The sequence below is a fragment of the Nyctibius grandis genome, chromosome 3 (genome assembly GCF_013368605.1).
Source record: "Nyctibius grandis isolate bNycGra1 chromosome 3, bNycGra1.pri, whole genome shotgun sequence".
Lineage (NCBI taxonomy): Eukaryota > Metazoa > Chordata > Aves > Nyctibiiformes > Nyctibiidae > Nyctibius > Nyctibius grandis.
Genome location: NC_090660.1, coordinates 65,328,360 through 65,345,449, shown reverse-complemented (window position 1 = coordinate 65,345,449; position 17,090 = coordinate 65,328,360). Strand labels below are relative to the sequence as shown.

The window sequence follows — 17,090 nt, the reverse complement described above, 5'->3', positions numbered from 1 at the left end:
CTCACCGCTGCCCACCTTGCCCGGTCTCCCACAGGCTCTGCACTCTGACTCACAGCCTTTTCCTTATCCCTACCAACTAGGAATAAATTTCAGATGCAGTCGACATACATCTGATACAAAAATCACTTGGGTTAAGATGACAGAACAGAAACTCAGCCCTCTCTCTGACCTATTTTATTTGATTTATTAAGCAGGCATGTGAATCAGAAGTCCTGCTTTGCAGCACCCACGTTTATCACTGTTTCTTACAAAGAGCAAAACACAGTTGTCCGGACAAGCTGATGGGCTCCATGGCCATCCTCCTCCATCAAATGCTGTCGGCCCTGAAGCCTGGGCCACACAGGGTGAGGGAGAAAGCCTGAATCCAGCAAGCTCCCAGGTGAGCTCTGAGCTTGCAGTCACCACTTCTGGAGGGATTTACCCCAGCTTTCTCAGCAACCACCTTCCACCCCACACCTCGCCAGCTGCTCCTCCCATAAGATTATTTGAATTATATCACACTACAAATTGTTCTAAGTTGTCACTTCTACAACATATCCCCAGTGTCAGACAACACTTTAATAAAGCAATTCATTGTAAAAAACAATGTTTTACAAAGGCGTTACTAGGAAGAAATCGCAAGGAGGCAGCGAAAGGCAGGAGGGGGAGAAAGATGACTTGTGATGCTGCCCGTACGACCAAACCGTGGAGCTCACACGGTGTCACTGACCTAGAACTGTGTATAGTGGTGCCTTGGAGGAGCTCAAAAGCGATGGGAAAGGAGAGCTGCAATGGGTTATTTAACCAAGCTAGCTTAGGCTTTTCTGATTTAGTCACAGGGCTCGCTCTCTGTAACAAGCATCTCCTCCTGCCTCTAAGGATAATTCCGTATTAAGTGGGTCACCTAATGCCAACAAAATATAAATAAACTTGATAATTCAGCTGACTTATGTAAACATTTCTGTGCAAGATGTCCACTCTCTTTTTCTATGCCCCTTAAAATAAGACAGATAAGGAAAAAACAATATTTTTTTAAAAAAAATTGGTGACTCCAGTCCAATAAATTCCATGCCTAAATCCTTATAATTATATATACAAATTCACCTCTAGCAGATTTCAGATACAGTATACAGACTTGCTAAAATAGGGAAAATTCAATGTTACATACATGCCTGAAATGAAACTTCTTTTCACATCATACTTAGATCGGCAAAGAATAAATCATTTGTGGAAAAACATTAAAAATGCCAAGATCTTTTGCTGCTATTTCTTTCTTTAGGCAATTTCATAGACCTTAGCACCCTGCCTTCATCACACACTTTTCAGGTTCAGTCCGTATTTTGACTAACTAAAAATCATCTGTTTAAGAGCAGGATTGTTAAAATGCTCTCAAAGCCAGGGAAATCATTTTCATTTGGATTATCAGATAAACAGAAAAAAAAATGGTGTCAAAATATGCAAGATAAAAACACACGTGAAATAATCACTTTGAATATAGCATTCTAGTTGAGCCTCAAGTTGTTTTATTAATACTTGTATGACATGCAACTGCAACAGTTACCTATACAACATTTAAAATAATATATATCTATACCAAACCAAGGTATCAACATTTATTTCTTATTGCATTCTACACCTGCAAGATGCAGTTCAGGGTATTAATTGAAAATTAAATGCTATAAAACAAGTCATGGACCTTCAGATGTGAAACCTTGGCTGGTTGATGCAGATCACCCCCTCTACCAACTACTCTCCTTGAAGGCAGCACTGGACTTTCTCTAGGCAGCAAGCCCAGGAGAAGCTGCTCAGCTTTTCTAGGGCAGCCTCCCCTGGCCTATCAGCTCTTCACCGTTTCTCCTGGGGCGTCATGGTGCAAGATCTAAGCAAGGCACGTTGTGCAGCCACAGCACAGTGCTGCCTTTCACGCGCAACGGTTCTGCAAAGCGAGCTAGTTCTTTGTAGATGGGGGTACTGATCACAGAAAGCCAAATCGTAAGTACACACTTCTTTTTAACCTGCAGAGAGAGTTAAGACAGAGCAAGCACAAACATTTAGTCTCCAGGTATTCTCTCTAATTTGCAGCTGAGGCGCCCTCCCAGAGCGTGCTGAGAAAGCTCACATCACCACTGTCTGCAGGCAGAGAGGGATGGATAGCACCAGTACACCACATTATATTCTGCTCTCCTTTGAAAACAACAAAGCCTTTTGAATTTCTACAGCAGTGTTACTGAGCTTTATAAAGTCCAGAGAAATCAAAAGAAATCGACTTTTGCTCCACTGCTCAGGATCAGCTCTTAATTGAACATGATATTCCAATTTCATCAATGCAGATAAAAACCAGCTAAATAACCTGAGCATTTCAGACTGTATTAGCGACAGCTGGGTAGAACTTAATTGCAAGAGAGAATGCCTAGGGATTTCTAATTTAAAATTTCCTGGAGGAAAAAAAATAAAAAGCTTTACTACACATTTGCACATTTATTCTGAAATATCAGTTTTAGAATCAGCTCAGAGGTAAGCCTCCCATTTCCAACAGAAGCTTAATTTCATAAAAGAATTAAAGGGTGCTGGTTGGTAGGGTAGTGCAAAGTACTTGAGACAGCCAGATATCTAAATGGAGATGGAAGATCTTGGTAGACTTAATGACTTTGCTATTGAGCATCACAATGACTTTGCAGTCAATTAGCGCAAGCGTGGAATAACTCCTAATGCATTGCTCAGAGGGGCTATATAACCCAAGCAGTTTAAATTCTGTCCAACATCCTGTCTCCTATGAAAATATTTTTATATAACCCATTTACATATTCTGAGAAAGCACAAAATTTTATACAAATATTTGACCTACAAAATATTTGATAACTAGATCTTTTCACTGACCACTGAGAGAACAGCACCGTAATCAATGCCATAGGTGTTACCCATTACCAACTCCTTTTCAAGCTTACTGTCGATGTTCAAAAAGAAATGCAGTGTCCTGCCCTTGGAGAGGAACAGCCCTGTGCCCCAGAACATGCTGGCAAACAACTGTCCAGAAAGCAGGGTGACAGAAAAGGACTTGGGGGTCCTGATGGACACCAAGTTGAGCCTGAGCGAGCAACGCACCGTCACAGCAAGGAAGGCCAACAGCCTCCTGGGCTGCATTAGGAAAAGCATTGCCAGCAGGTTGAGAGAGGTGATCCTTCTCCTCTACTCAGCACTGATGAGGCACATCTGGAGTGCTAGGTCCAGTTTGGGGCTCCCCAGTACAAGAGACATAGGCATACTGGAAAGAGTTCAACAAAGGGCTACAAAGATGATTCAGGGACTGGAGCACCTCACATGAGGAAAAGCTGAGAAAGCTGTGACTGTTCAGCCTGGAGAAGAGAAGCTTCAGGGGAATCTTACCCATACCCGAAGGAAGGGTGCAAAGAAGATGGAGACAGGCTCTTTTCAGCGATCCCTAGTCAAAGGACAAGAGACACCATGCACATATTGAAACACAAGAATTTACATTTAAACATAAGAAAAAGCTTCTTCACTCTGAGGGTGATCAAATACCAGTACAAGCTGTCCAGAGAGGCTGGGGGGTCTCCATCCTTGGAGATACTCAAAACCCAGCTGGATACAGTCCTGGGCAACCAGCTCAAGGTGACCCTGCTTTGAGCAGAGGGGTTGGACTGGATGGTCTCAGAGGTACCTTCCCACCTCCACCATTCTGTGAGAACTTCTGCATGCTCTGAACAGTGTGCTCTGATTTTAGGTCAATGCAGGGTCCAATTAGAATTTTTTGTAAACAGTATCTCAGCTGCTTCAATTAGCACCTGGATAACTTTTTGTACCTGCCCATATAACACTAGCAGAGATGGGGAAAATAAATTCACATTTGAGAGACAAATTATTTTTGTCTTGTACTGAAATAAGTCAGATGAACCAGCTTTGAAATGCATTACAGTTTTCTATCTGTGGTGCTCCGGAAACAATTAGTAGTCAGTCCATCATAATTAAATATATCCTCCCCAGTTTCAGCATCACTATTTTTTTTGCTATAGACATAAGTTTCACAAAGAGATGTACACTTCTGCAATTTAAAACAGTGGATGTTGACACTGTGCAGGTTTTGGGTACAGCAAAGCCAGGCTGTGAATTCCAGGTCACTTTACATCACAAGCACTGTCTTGCAGACAAGAGACCTATTTAATATTTAGAGAGAGATCTTCCTTGAAGCTATATGAATAATTAGTATGCCGTTAAATGTTTATGTAAAATTCCAGGAAAACATGTGCATGAATACAGTGTGGATGTGCGTGAGGATGGCATGGAGAGCAATGGAAGCCCTGAGCAAGAACGAGACTTGGCTGAGCCTGCACAACCACTGCTTCAGTGGAATGTGGGAATCACTCGCAGTCTATCTATCTTCAGTCAAATGAAAAGATTTCATAAAATGAATATTCCTGACTCATGCTACAGAAGAAAAAACAAACCCACCAAGAGGCCAGAGAGCTAGCAGTTTCTTCAGGAGCTGAAGAAAAATTCTCCATCCGCTTAAAATAAATGAGTGAGAACAGCAGGTGAACTAATATTCACACACGCTTATTGTTGCAGCTACACTGGGATGCAAAAAACTGCTCAATTTAGGGGTGCTTAATGGCAAAAGTGATGACAAATGATGCTTAATGGGAATGAAATTACCTCAGACAAAATTTGACTCTACTTTCAGCACCCCAACACGCTGTGGTGCGGCTGCCAAATTATTTTGTGGTACTAAGTTCCCCTGGGTGGCAGGACCCCTCTATCCCCTCAGCTCTCCATAGCTCCACTGCTGCTGGCTACAGTACAGTCGGATGAGCTCTACATTAACCATCACTGCCAGACAGCTGGCAAAGAGAAGTTTGTACAAATACTTGAAACTGAAGCACCTTTTACAGATTTCAACAGGGCAATTCAAGCAAGAACATACAATGGAGTCTACCTGTCAGATGAAAAAGTTTTGTTTATGGCATGACTTTAACAGAATGAGATTTGATAGATGGGAACTAACCACAGCCTTTCCCCCATCATAAATGAAGACTTTTCTTTAGATTTAAAATAACCAGCATTTTAATGGCAACCAGTAATTGTTCTCAACTGAAACCGCCATTTTCCCTAGAAACATCTTTAAGCATGCAAGCATTCATCTTCAATGGATGAAACCATTCCACATAGGCTTAAAAGAAGAATATAATTTAAAATTTGAAGTGCTCTTAAAAACCTGCATTTTCTAAAATTCAGCTGTCTGCTTAGCTATAAGGAGAAAGCAGTCCCAAAAGGAAAAGCTGAAAAAAATATGCAAAGAAATGCATACTGAAATACAAAAGATCACGCAAAATTTTGAGCAGCACAGACATTCAAACCACACCCATAACACACTGAAAATTAAGACAGCAACTTTCAACACTGTTTTTCAAACACAATCTTCTTTCTAATGCCTTGACTCCTGCACTGCAAGCAACGCTGCTTCGTGGTCTAAATTCTCGGGCTCAGGGGGTTTAAAAATTAACCTCTCCTGGTGCTGGTGGTGGGGGTGTGTCTGTATTAAGGCTGAGCCACTTTCCTCTCTGCCTCCCAGGCCAGCGCTGTCACTACACATGCTGTTCCCGTCGACGAGTACAATTCCTTGGCCTCGTATGAACTAGGCACAAAAGCATTTTCAGTCTGTCGCCCCGCGGCTCTTCTCATCTCCAGCTCTGCCACATCGTTCTGGAGCACCCCACCACCGCGAGCAGAGGTTGCCATCGCCAGCACCAACTGCCTGCCACCTGGGGAGAAAGGTGGCATGTTTTGGTGGAAAGCAAAGAAAAAAAGCATTAGGAGGAGTTCTCTAGTGCCCCAGGAGTCCTAATTGTATCGCTAGCTGCTAAAATAAAGACTGGTTTTGTTGCGTACTTTTATCCCTCAAAATTAATTTACAGAACATCTGCCACAGTAGGATAGACCATTTCCCTAAAGAAAATCGGTATTTTTCTTGCATAACTGGCTCTTCGATGGCACGCACATTATATATAAAGCATTCATGCACAAACAGTTCATTCTGCCCTGGTTATTTTCCCTGTCATAGCGTGAGTATTTTTAGCCCTCATGTGATCCTCCAGTATTTTCCAGCTCTGCTTTAGTCATCCTGCTTCTCACTGAGTATTTCAAACTAAAATGCCTAACAACCCTCAGATCTAAGAACCTCTCGCATTTTTAGCTTACATGTAAATAATTAATTTTATTAAGCTATCTTTTACCTGTGTATTTTTGACACCCCACACCCATACACAAAGCAGTGCTCCATGGATTTGCTCTGACATACAAGAACACTTACATAAGACAATAAGCTAAAATCCTGACAACCTGATCACCATTTTCGATTTGACCAGATGAAGTTTTTTCTGCTGTTTTCCACAGGGAGCATTAGAACTGGCACAAACAACAACGCCCTAGTATTTTAATCCCTTACCATGATTTTGACTCTACATCTGTAGGCTGTTTACCACTGCGTTAGAGAAGAGCGGAGGCTGTAGGAGATGGAAAGGCAGCTCAGGGCTGGCAGATGGCATTATATTGAGAAGCAGCTGTGGTGCTGTTGGCAGGGAGCCTGCAGCGATGGTCTGTGCTGCTGGCTCCACTCCTCGAAGGATAAGAACATACTCTTTCCCCTAGCAGGGAGCTGCATTTACCTGGCAAATCCTTGCTGCTCCTACTCTTTATAGAAGCAGCCTTTTACGTGTGTTACCAAAGCCACCCACCCGCTGTACTGCCCTCTGCTCGGCAACAAATCGTCTCTGTCTCTCAAGGAAGGGACGAGGCAACGCGAGGGTGGCACAGAAGATTAGTTGTAGGGACCTATTTACGCTTCCATTTCTGAGCTGCATTATCCTCGACCTGCGCTGACTCCTCAGTCGGATCGCCTTTGGAAGGGGTAGGGCCGTGGCTGCTGGCCTGGTCCCCGATTAACACAAAACCCGGGGCATTTTCAGATTTCCCGAGTTTTGGGTTGTATTAAAAGCATTTTTTAAAATGAAATAAAGATCACACTCTACATTTGCAGAGATATAGGTAAAAACCCATGTATAGGTACAGAAAGTAGCTACCTGATGCCATGTGTCTTGTTAAGCTTTAATGTCAGATTAGAATATCAAAAATAATTTTAACTCAGAATCACAGAATCAATCAGGTTGGAAGAGACCTCTAGGATCATCGATTCCAACCGTTGCCCTGACACCACCATGTCAACTAGACCGTGGCACTAAGTGCCATGTCCAGTCTTTTCTTAAACACATCCAGAGATGGTGACTCCACCACCTCCCTGGGCAGCCCGTTCCAATGTCTAATGACCCCTTCTGAGAAGAAATGCTTCCTAATGTCCAACCTGAACCTCCCCTCGCGAAGCTTGAGGCTATGTCCTCTTGTCCTATCACTAGTTGCCCGGGAGAAGAGGCCAACTCCCACTCCACTACAACCTCCCTTCAGGTAGCTGTGGACTGCAATAAGGTCACCTCTGAGCCTCCTCTTCTCCAGGCTAAACAACCCCGGCTCTCTCAGCTGTTCCTCATAGGTCATACCCTCCAGACCCTTCACCAGCTTGGTCGCCCTCCTCTGGACTTGCTCCAACACCTCAACGTCTTTCTTGAAGTGCGGGGCCCAGAACTGAACACAGTATTCAAGGTGCGGCCTCACCAGTGCCGAGTACAGAGGGACGATCACTTCCCTAGACCAGCTGGCTACACTATTCCTAATAGAGGCCAGGATGCCATTGGCCTGCTTGGCCACCTGGGCACACTGCTGGCTCATGTTTAGCCCGCTGTCGATCAGCACCCCCAGGTCTCTTTCTGCCGGGCCGCTCTCTAACCACTCTTCCCCCAGCCTGTAGCGCTGCATGGGGTTGTTGTGGCCGAAGTGTAAGACCCGGCACTTGGTCTTGTTGAACCTCATGCCGTTGGTCTCGGCCCATCTATCTAACCTGTCCAGATCCCTCTGTAGGGCCTTCCTGCCCTCCAGCAGATTGACACTTCCACCCAGCTTGGTGTCATCTGCAAATTTACTGAGGGTGCACTTAATCCCTACGTCTAGATCATCTATAAAGATATTGAATAGCACCGGCCCCAGAACTCATGCCAGTACCTTTTTGGGTAAGCTTTCAGAGCAGTCCTTAGGGATTTGACCACTTTCTTGTTAATTGAAAGACATATCTTAGTCTACCTCTGAAAATACAGTGTTAGAACAGAGTGTTATAAAGCAGTTATCAATAATTAAAGAGATCAGCACCTCCTAAATCACTCAAAAACAGAACTCTGCCAAAGTGCACTGGAAGAGTTATTCCGTAGAACAATGGGAATCATCTGAAACGCGTATGAAATTACTAGTAGCTAAATAAATTATTCCTTTAGAAATGTATATATTTCATCAATTTAGAATAGGCATATTTAAAAGTCTATCAAAACAAAAAATATAGTATGAGTGAGTATCCATAAGTCTGCTTGCTCCTGACACTAAACAATAGATGAATACATGTAGGTATGTCCACTGAACACTGTTTAAAAACTTTTGGATTATGTTGAAAGATCTTCTGGGTTCTTTATTTTCTCTCACTATTGCTTCTCTTTGTTTCGTTAGTGAACTGAAACAAGGCAATACTAAGATTTCAAAGCTTCAGTGTTAAGGTAGAGCAAATCACACAAATTAAAAATGACATAAAAAAAGAAAATGTACAAAAAAGAGGCAAGCTACTGTGGCAAACTGCTACAGATGCTGGCAAATGCTTGCTGCATCGGTGTAAGAGGTTATTGCATCAAGCAGCCCACAATGTTTACTGCTCCCACAATGAACTCAGTGGAAGTACAGCCGTGCCCAAAATCCCAGCCATTTCACCAAAAACCCAGGAAAGGGTATAAGAAAATAATCAACATAAAAGGCATAGATAGCAGTTTAAACTATGCCACCTGATATTGTGCTTACTCATAGTTATGTATTCCCTCTTTGAGCTTGTGTCATCAAGGAAGATGAAGCTCCAGATGGGGTGGGGAATTCTTAGCCTGCTGCAGGAGAACTCATGAGACCTTTTTTTTGCCCTTTTCGTATAAATGGCTAAACTTGTTTTGCTCACATGGGCATGTTACGGTTCCTATAACAACTGTAATGAATACTCCTTCATTTCCAGCTAAGTGTGCATGTGCACAAGACAAAGGTACAGAAGCACATCTTTCATGGCAATTTCCCAACTACCCAGGACTTGCTTCCACATAATCCCAATTTACTCCCAAATCGCAGGAGATGAGGCGCACACAAGCTTGCAGATGCATACCGCACTCCTCCCAGAGCATCCTCTATCAACAGGCACCCAGTAAGGGCTCCCATCCTTTCAAGCGACCAGGCTACATGAGGTGGTGAGGCGAGGCACGAAGGCACAATACATCGGTGAAACGAAAACGTGCTCACCCAGAAATTGAATAAACCCATGAATGACTGACACCTGACTGAAAGAGTCCTGTTCTAAAACGCAAGCAGCAATAAAGCTAGAACTCTCATTTCACCATGTCTATACCCGAACTGACCCCCACCCTCCCCCCGCTCAACAGAAATTAAACCACCGTCCTTCCTGTCACACTTCTGGACAATACTTAAGTTAATAATGCAGGAAGCTTTCCATGAAAAAGTTAACTCTCACAGCCACAGGATCTTACCAAAACTCATCACACTACATCTCAGTTGTTCTATTCCATACAAGGGCTGGGAAGGCACAGGACATGCTCTTCATACAACCACGACAACATGACATGAGATCACTTCATTATCCTCCATATTAGCTAGCTGGTTTCACTCTCATAGCTATTCTGTTTCTCTAGGATTGTTACCTCCACAGCTTTAATTTGGATGACACATTTGTGACTTTGGTAAAAACAGACCATCTGCAAGAAGAATTAACAAGCATGGTAAAGCCTGTATTTAATAAAAGTGACTTTTCCAATTTCTCAGTTGGACAACATCGTGACATTAGCGCTTGGGTTTTTTGGTTTTCAAAAGGAGTGCCAGACATCACATGGGAAATCATAGCATACCAAGCCCTGAAATTCAAAAGTTCAGACACAAGATGCTGCAAAACAAAGATGTAAACAAGCTTTAGAAGCCCAGAGCAGCACTAGCCTGCTATTAGGTGCTCAGTTTCCTGGAAGCACTAATGAGCTGAAGGCAGCTGGCCAAGTATGCCCCACTTTGACGTCAGAAGTGATCAGAGCAGAATGCTGAAATCTGGGTATGATTCCAGAGTGTAAGCGAGCCTAAAACTGAGGGTGCCTCATACCTGCCCCTTCCCTTTGCCAGCACCGGTGCATATCTGAGCCCATGAGAAGACAGGTCACAGATTTAAGCCAACTGAAAACTAACCCTTATTTGAGGAATGGGTTATCATGAATAAGATAAACCCAGGACAAACCGATAAAGGACTTAAGTGTGTGTGCGCGTGTGTTTCTGTATGCACAAACCTATACACGTACAGGCAATCAACCCCAGTAACGCTTGTTTAGTGATTATTTAAAAACAAAAAGTGTTAGCTGCTCTCCTGTTCACTTAAGTCTCAGTTCTCAAAAAATGGCATCTGCTTAGTGACCCGTCATGCCCATATTACATAAACACCAAAGATCAGGCTTAGTCCTTTGGCCTGTTCCAGAAACACTGTTGTAGCTTAACCCCAGTAGGCAGCTGAGCCCCCCATAGCCACTCGCTCACTCTCCTCTAAGTGGGATGGGGGAGAGAATCAGAAGGGCAAAAGTGAGAAAATTCATGGGTTGAGATAAAGACAGTTCAACAGGCAAAGCAAAAGCTGCATGCACAAGCGAAGCGAGATAAGGAATTCATTCACTACTTCCCATCAGCAGGCAGGTGTTCAGCCATCCCCAGGAAAGTGGGGCTCCACCACATGTAATGGTTACTCGGGAAGACAAACGCCATAACTCTGAACGTCCCCCCCTTCCTTCTTCTTCCTCCATCCTTGTATGCTGAGCATGATGTCATATGGTACAGAATACCCCTTTGGTCAGTTGGGGTCAGCTGTCCCAGCTGTGTCCCCTCCCAACTTCTTGTGCACCCCCAGCCTACTTGCTGGTGGGGTGGTGTGAGTGGCAGAAAAGGCTTTGAGGCTGAGTAAGCACTGATCAGCAATAACTAAAACATCCATGTCTTATCAACACTGTTTTGGTCACAAGTCCAAAACACAGCACCATAAAATCTCCTATGAAGAAAGTTAACTCTATCCTAGCAAAACTCAATACAAACACAAAATAAAAAGTCAGAAGACAGAGTTATCTTTCAGAAAGAGCAATAGTTGTATGTTGTTCACTGAAGAGGACTAGCGTACCTGAACAATAAGCACATAAAAACACAAACCAATTCATTTTTTCCTTCTGGTCAGCTCTTAAGACTTGGAAGCATTTCACTGGCCATAAAAAATAAAAAAAGAAATCAGCCTGTGCTAGCAATTTCCTGTAAGAGTAGAGGTGTGAGAGAGAAACACACTCCATTTAATGCTCTTGAATACACTTACACATACCACATTCAGCAACAAGAAGGTTACATGCCTTTGTTTCCACCTAGAATCCACATCATTTACATTAAGGGTTCAGTGGAGGAGACCCTATGCTCGATAGGGCTGAGCCAAACTAGAGCACACCGCAAGAAGTTAACTTCTGCCGTCTCCCATGCTAAGCCTATGACAAGGCGAAAAGAACGGCCCACCCACACGAGGAAATAATTTTTAGCTAGTATTTATGTAAAATGGATCACAGTTTATAACTGTCTTCAGAGACAGAAATGGAATTCTTTAAGATGCAAAATACCTGCAGTCGGCGAGTTTGCATGGTGAGACTTTTTCGGTAGGTTGAAGATCTGTTCACCGGGATCTGGTGGTGGAAGAGCGTCTTGGCCTTGTCGAGCTTCCACAGGATCATACTCCTTGCCATCGTAGTTAGCATCAAAGAACTTCTTAAACCATTGAATGAAGTCTAAGTTGTCTTGGAAGCGCCCTTTGACCAGTTTTTCCACGGGAATTACCTGAAAGGTAGAATAAAGTTTCCAATAATATATCACTGCCGGTTTTAAATATAAAAATTACATAGACACACATTTATTTGAAAAAATCTACTAACTATATCAGCATATATTCCTCTGCCATTGTTTCCTTCCTAAAAGAAATGGAATTATGGTGGATTTGCAAATGCTCTTAATAAGAAATGAAACCAAAATAAAACAGAGACCCAGCTTTTGAATTGGCTAAACAGTGGGTGTATGTAACTGCTCTTCCACAGAGTTACTGCCTTCTTATCACAGTGACAGCCATGAAGAATGAAGCTGTTCTGGGAGTAACACTATGTTCAGCTAACTAGGGATTTCTGTTTTTAATGGACATGCTACGGTTGGGCATACTAAAAATGAATGATTCTTCAAAAGGTCCAGACAGGAATTTCTTGCTCTCTGTCCTACTGTTTGAACTACAAAAAACCCAGCAGCTCTTCCAAGACATGCTGAAGTTCAAACCAACCTACATTTTGGTAGTACATGTTCATCATATGAACTAACTCTGAGGTTTTAAACTTGTAATTTTTTTCCATTCCATATATAGCTATACATAGAACAGCTTGTGGACATGTAGAAGTTGACTAAAATGCCTATAAAGTTTTAGTAAAACAAAAGAAATGCTATGACGATGTCTCCATATCCTGCAAATTTTTCACAGAAATGAAACCTCCAGAAAGTGTCTTGAACCAATATTACAGCGCTCAAGCTTCCCAGACCCCGTAGTCTGAGGGGGATGAAGAAAGACTACAAGGCCCTAGGACGGTTGGTGAAAGAGTCTGGGGCACAAGTTGTTTTCTCCTCCCTCCTTCCATTTTCAGGTGATGACGTGGGATGGAATAGTAGGATTCTCTCTATAAATGCCTGGCTACGAGACTGGTGCTACAGGCAGGGCTTTGGGTTCTTTGATAATGGCTGGTTTTATAAGACACCAGGCGTGACCGTAATACATGGGAAAGGTTTATGTCGTAGGGGCAAAAGGGTTCTGGGACAGGAATTAGCAGGGCTCATTCGGAGAGCTTTAAACTAGATTCGAAGGGGGATGGGGTAGTAGCTGGGCTTGCACCACTGGGGCAACGCTCTAGTGTTGAGGTAGACCAGGAGGCCCCCCATACCCCTGGGGTGAAATCGGTGTGCTCAGCTTGCTCCCTGAAATGCCTGTACACCAATGCGCGCAGCATGGGGAATAAACAGGAGGAGCTGGAAATCTGTGTTCGGTCGGGAGGCTATGATTTAGTGGCAATTACAGAGACTTGGTGGGACACCTCGCATGACTGGAATGTGGTCATGGATGGCTATGTCCTGTTCAGGAAAGACAGGCCTCTAAGGAGAGGTGGTGGAGTTGCTCTTTATGTGAGTGGGCAGCTAGAATGTATTGAGTTCTGTCCAGGGGCAGATCAGGAGCGAGTTGAGAGTTTGTGGGTGCGAATTAAGGGGCAGGCTGGCAGGGGTGATACTGTTGTGGGTGTCTATTACAGGCCATCAGATCAGGATGAGGAGGGTGATGAGGCCTTCTACAGGCAGCTGAGAGCAGTCTTGCGATTACAGGGTCTGATTGTTGTGGGGGATTTCAACTACCCTGATATTTGCTGGGAGGCCTACTCAGCCAGCCATCCTCAGTCCAGGAGGTTCCTCCAGTGCATTGATGATAACTTTCTGATGCAAATGGTGGATGAGCCAACTAGGAGAGGAGCGCTGCTGGATCTTATCCTTACTAACAAGAAGGGTCTGGTTGAAGCGGTGAAGGTTGAGGGCAGCCTTGGTTGTAGTGACCATGAGATGGTAGAGTTCAGGATCTCATGTGGCAGGAACAGAATAGCTAGCAGAATCACAACCCTGGACTTCAGGAGGGTCAACTTTGGCCTTTTCAAGCAATTGCTAGGGGAAATCCCATGGGACAGGGTACTAGAAGGTAAGGGAGCCCAAGATACTTGGTTAGCATTCAAGGACTGCTTCTTCCGAGCTCAAGATCAGAGCATCCCAACAGGTAGGAAGTCAAGGAAGGGTACCAGGAGACCTGCATGGTTAAACAGGGAACTGCTGGGCAAACTCAAGTGGAAGAAGAGGGTGTACAGATCATGGAAGGAGGGGCTGGCCACTTGAGAGGAATATAAGTCTGTTGTCAGAGGATGTAGGGAGGCAACTAGGAAAGCTAAGGCCTCCTTGGAATTAAACCTTGCAAGAGAGGTCAAGGACAACAGAAAGGGCTTCTTCAAATACATTGCAGGTAAAGCCAACACTGGAGGCAATGTAGGCCCACTGATGAATGAGGTGGGGGTCCTGGAGACAGAGGATAAAAAGAAGGCGGAGTTACTGAATGCCTTCTTTGCCTCTGTCTATACTGTTGGAGGCTGTCCTGAGGAGCCCCGGACCCCTGAGGCCCCAGAAGAAGTCGGGATAGAGGAGGAATCTGTCTTGGTAGATGAGGGCTGGGTCAGGGACCAATTAAGCAATCTGGACGTCCATAAATCCATGGGCCCTGATGGGATGCACCCGCGGGTGCTGAGGGAGCTGGCGGAAGTCATTGCTAGGCCACTCTCTATCATCTTTGCTAAGTCGTGGGCAACGGGAGAGGTGCCTGAGGACTGGAGGAAAGCGAATGTCACTCCAGTCTTCAAAAAGGGCAAGAAGGAGGACCCGGGTAACTATAGACCGGTCAGCCTCACCTCCATCCCCGGAAAGGTGATGGAACAACTTGTCCTTGGTGCTGTCTCTAGGCACATCAAGGATAGGGGGATCATTAGGGGCACTCAGCATGGCTTCACCAAGGGGAAGTCATGCTCAACCAACTTGATAGCCTTTTATGAGGACGTAACCCAGTGGATAGATGATGGTAAAGCTGTGGATGTGGTCTATCTCGATTTCAGTAAAGCGTTTGACACGGTCTCCCACAGCATCCTCGCAGCTAAACTGAGGAAGTGTGGTCTGGATGATCGGGTAGTGAGGTGGACTGTGAACTGGCTGAAGGAAAGAAGCCAGAGAGTGGTGGTCAATGGGACTGAGTCCAGTTGGAGGTCTGTGTCTAGCGGAGTCCCTCAAGGGTCGGTACTGGGACCAGTACTATTCAATATATTCATTAAGGACTTGGATGAGGGAATAGAGTGCACTGTCAGCAAGTTCACTGATGACACCAAACTGGGAGGAGTGGCTGACACAACGGAAGGCTGCGCAGCCATTCAGAGGGACCTGGACAGGCTGGAGAGTTGGGCAGGGAGAAATTTAATGAAATATAATAAGGGCAAGTGTAGAGTCCTGCATCTGGGCAAGAACAACCCCATGTACCAGTACAAGTTGGGGACAGACCTGTTGGAGACCAGCGTAGGGGAAAGGGACCTGGGGGTCCTAGTGGACAACAGGATGACCATGAGCCAGCAGTGTGCCCTTGTGGCCAAGAAGGCCAATGGCATCCTGGGGTCGATTAGAAGGGGTGTGGTTAGCAGGTCAAGAGAGGCTCTCCTCCCCCTCTACTCTGCCCTGGTGAGGCCGCATCTGGAATATTGTGTCCAGTTCTGGGCCCCTCAGTTCAAGAAGGACAGGGAACTGCTAGAGAGAGTCCAGCGCAGAGCCACGAAGATGATTAAGGGAGTGGAACATCTCCCTTATGAGGAGAGGCTGAGGGAGCTGGGTCTCTTTAGCTTAGAGGAGACTGAGGGGTGACCTCATTAAAGTTTATAAATATGTAAAGGGCAAGTGTCATGAGGATGGAGCCAGGCTCTTCTCAGTGACATCCCTTGACAGGACAAGGGGCAATGGGTGCAAGCTGCAACACAGGAGGTTCCACATAAATATGAGGAAAAACTTCTTTACGGTGAGGGTGACTGAACACTGGAACAGGCTGCCCAGAGAGGTTGTGGAGTCTCCTTCTCTGGAGACTTTCAAAACCCACCTGGACGTGTTCCTGTGTGATATGATCTAGGTAATCCTGCTCCGGCAGGGGGATTGGACTAGATGATCTTTCGAGGTCCCTTCCAATCCCTAACATTCTGTGATTCTGTGACCCTGTGGGCAGACAGGGACTACAACTGCAGAAGGAGGGTTGCCCTGCCTTGTTTAATTCATGCAGCTGATTAAAGAGTCAGGTTAAAAGGATCTTAATGCCTCCTGAATGCATTCAATTTTCAGCTGGAAAAGGGTACCTAAAACCATTTCAATTTTCATTTCTTTTTCAAGGTTAAGCCAACTGTACAGCATTTTATAAGTCTGTGATAGTCCTACAAGGATTAATGTAGTATTTTGCATGTCCTTTCAGGTTGTTCCATTTGTATCTTAATTCTACCTTGAGAAGGTATAGTAAGTGTGCTCCCTACAGAAAAATTGACAATGTTAGCTTCATTAAGCTTTCCAATATTTCACTAGCAAATCACACTGTAAATAGAAGTACCCACAACATTTCAGGAAACAATGAGGGTTTTCCAGTACTTTATAAAAGTAATAGAGAGTCTTTTGGGACTCTCTGTTAAGACTGTTTAAATTTCAGAATAAGGCAACACTAAAAGCCAGTGCTGAACCTTAAAAGGGTATACAGGTAGTGCATCTGTGTAAAACCAAAAGTATGACAACATAACTTTCATTATTCATTTTTATCAACACAGTAATTTATATTGGTGAGTCCATCAAACTCTCACATTCAAGCATAAACCAATACCTTATGGTTGAACAAACCATTTTCTAAGACACTTCCATTCTTAACATTACAAGACCACATGTGCTGTCCAACTTATCGAATCACTGGTTAAGTTATTCCAGCTCTTGAATAATTTAAATTCCTTAAACCCTGTTTTGGACAAGAAACATGGAATACTTATAAGAACAGCATATTTCCAAGTTATTTTGTTGGAAATTCAGGTCACCAGTAATTTTAGTATATCTACAATTAAGGTTCACTGATGGTAAGGAATTTCCAACACATGGTATTTTATCAAAAGGGTCTCTGATTTTAAGATATAATGAGTTAGGCTGCACAATTCTTCAGCGGACACATGGACCCAATTTTCAGTTTGTACCTAAATGGAGCATGCCAAATTTCTTCCTTCATGCCTAAATACCCT

At 44.1% G+C, this 17,090-nt stretch overlaps 1 protein-coding gene across 3 annotated transcripts in view; it reads right to left on the bottom strand.

Annotated features, from left to right (window-relative positions):
• MAPRE2 (microtubule associated protein RP/EB family member 2) overlaps nucleotides 1-17,090 on the bottom strand; it is an 83,687-nt gene that overhangs the window by 14,686 nt on the left and 51,911 nt on the right. For all 3 annotated transcript variants that reach the window (XM_068395966.1, XM_068395963.1, XM_068395964.1), the window contains exon 4: nucleotides 11,808-12,021. In XM_068395966.1, the coding sequence (XP_068252067.1) occupies nucleotides 11,808-12,021 (214 nt within the window). The remainder of the gene's footprint in view (nucleotides 1-11,807; nucleotides 12,022-17,090) is intronic.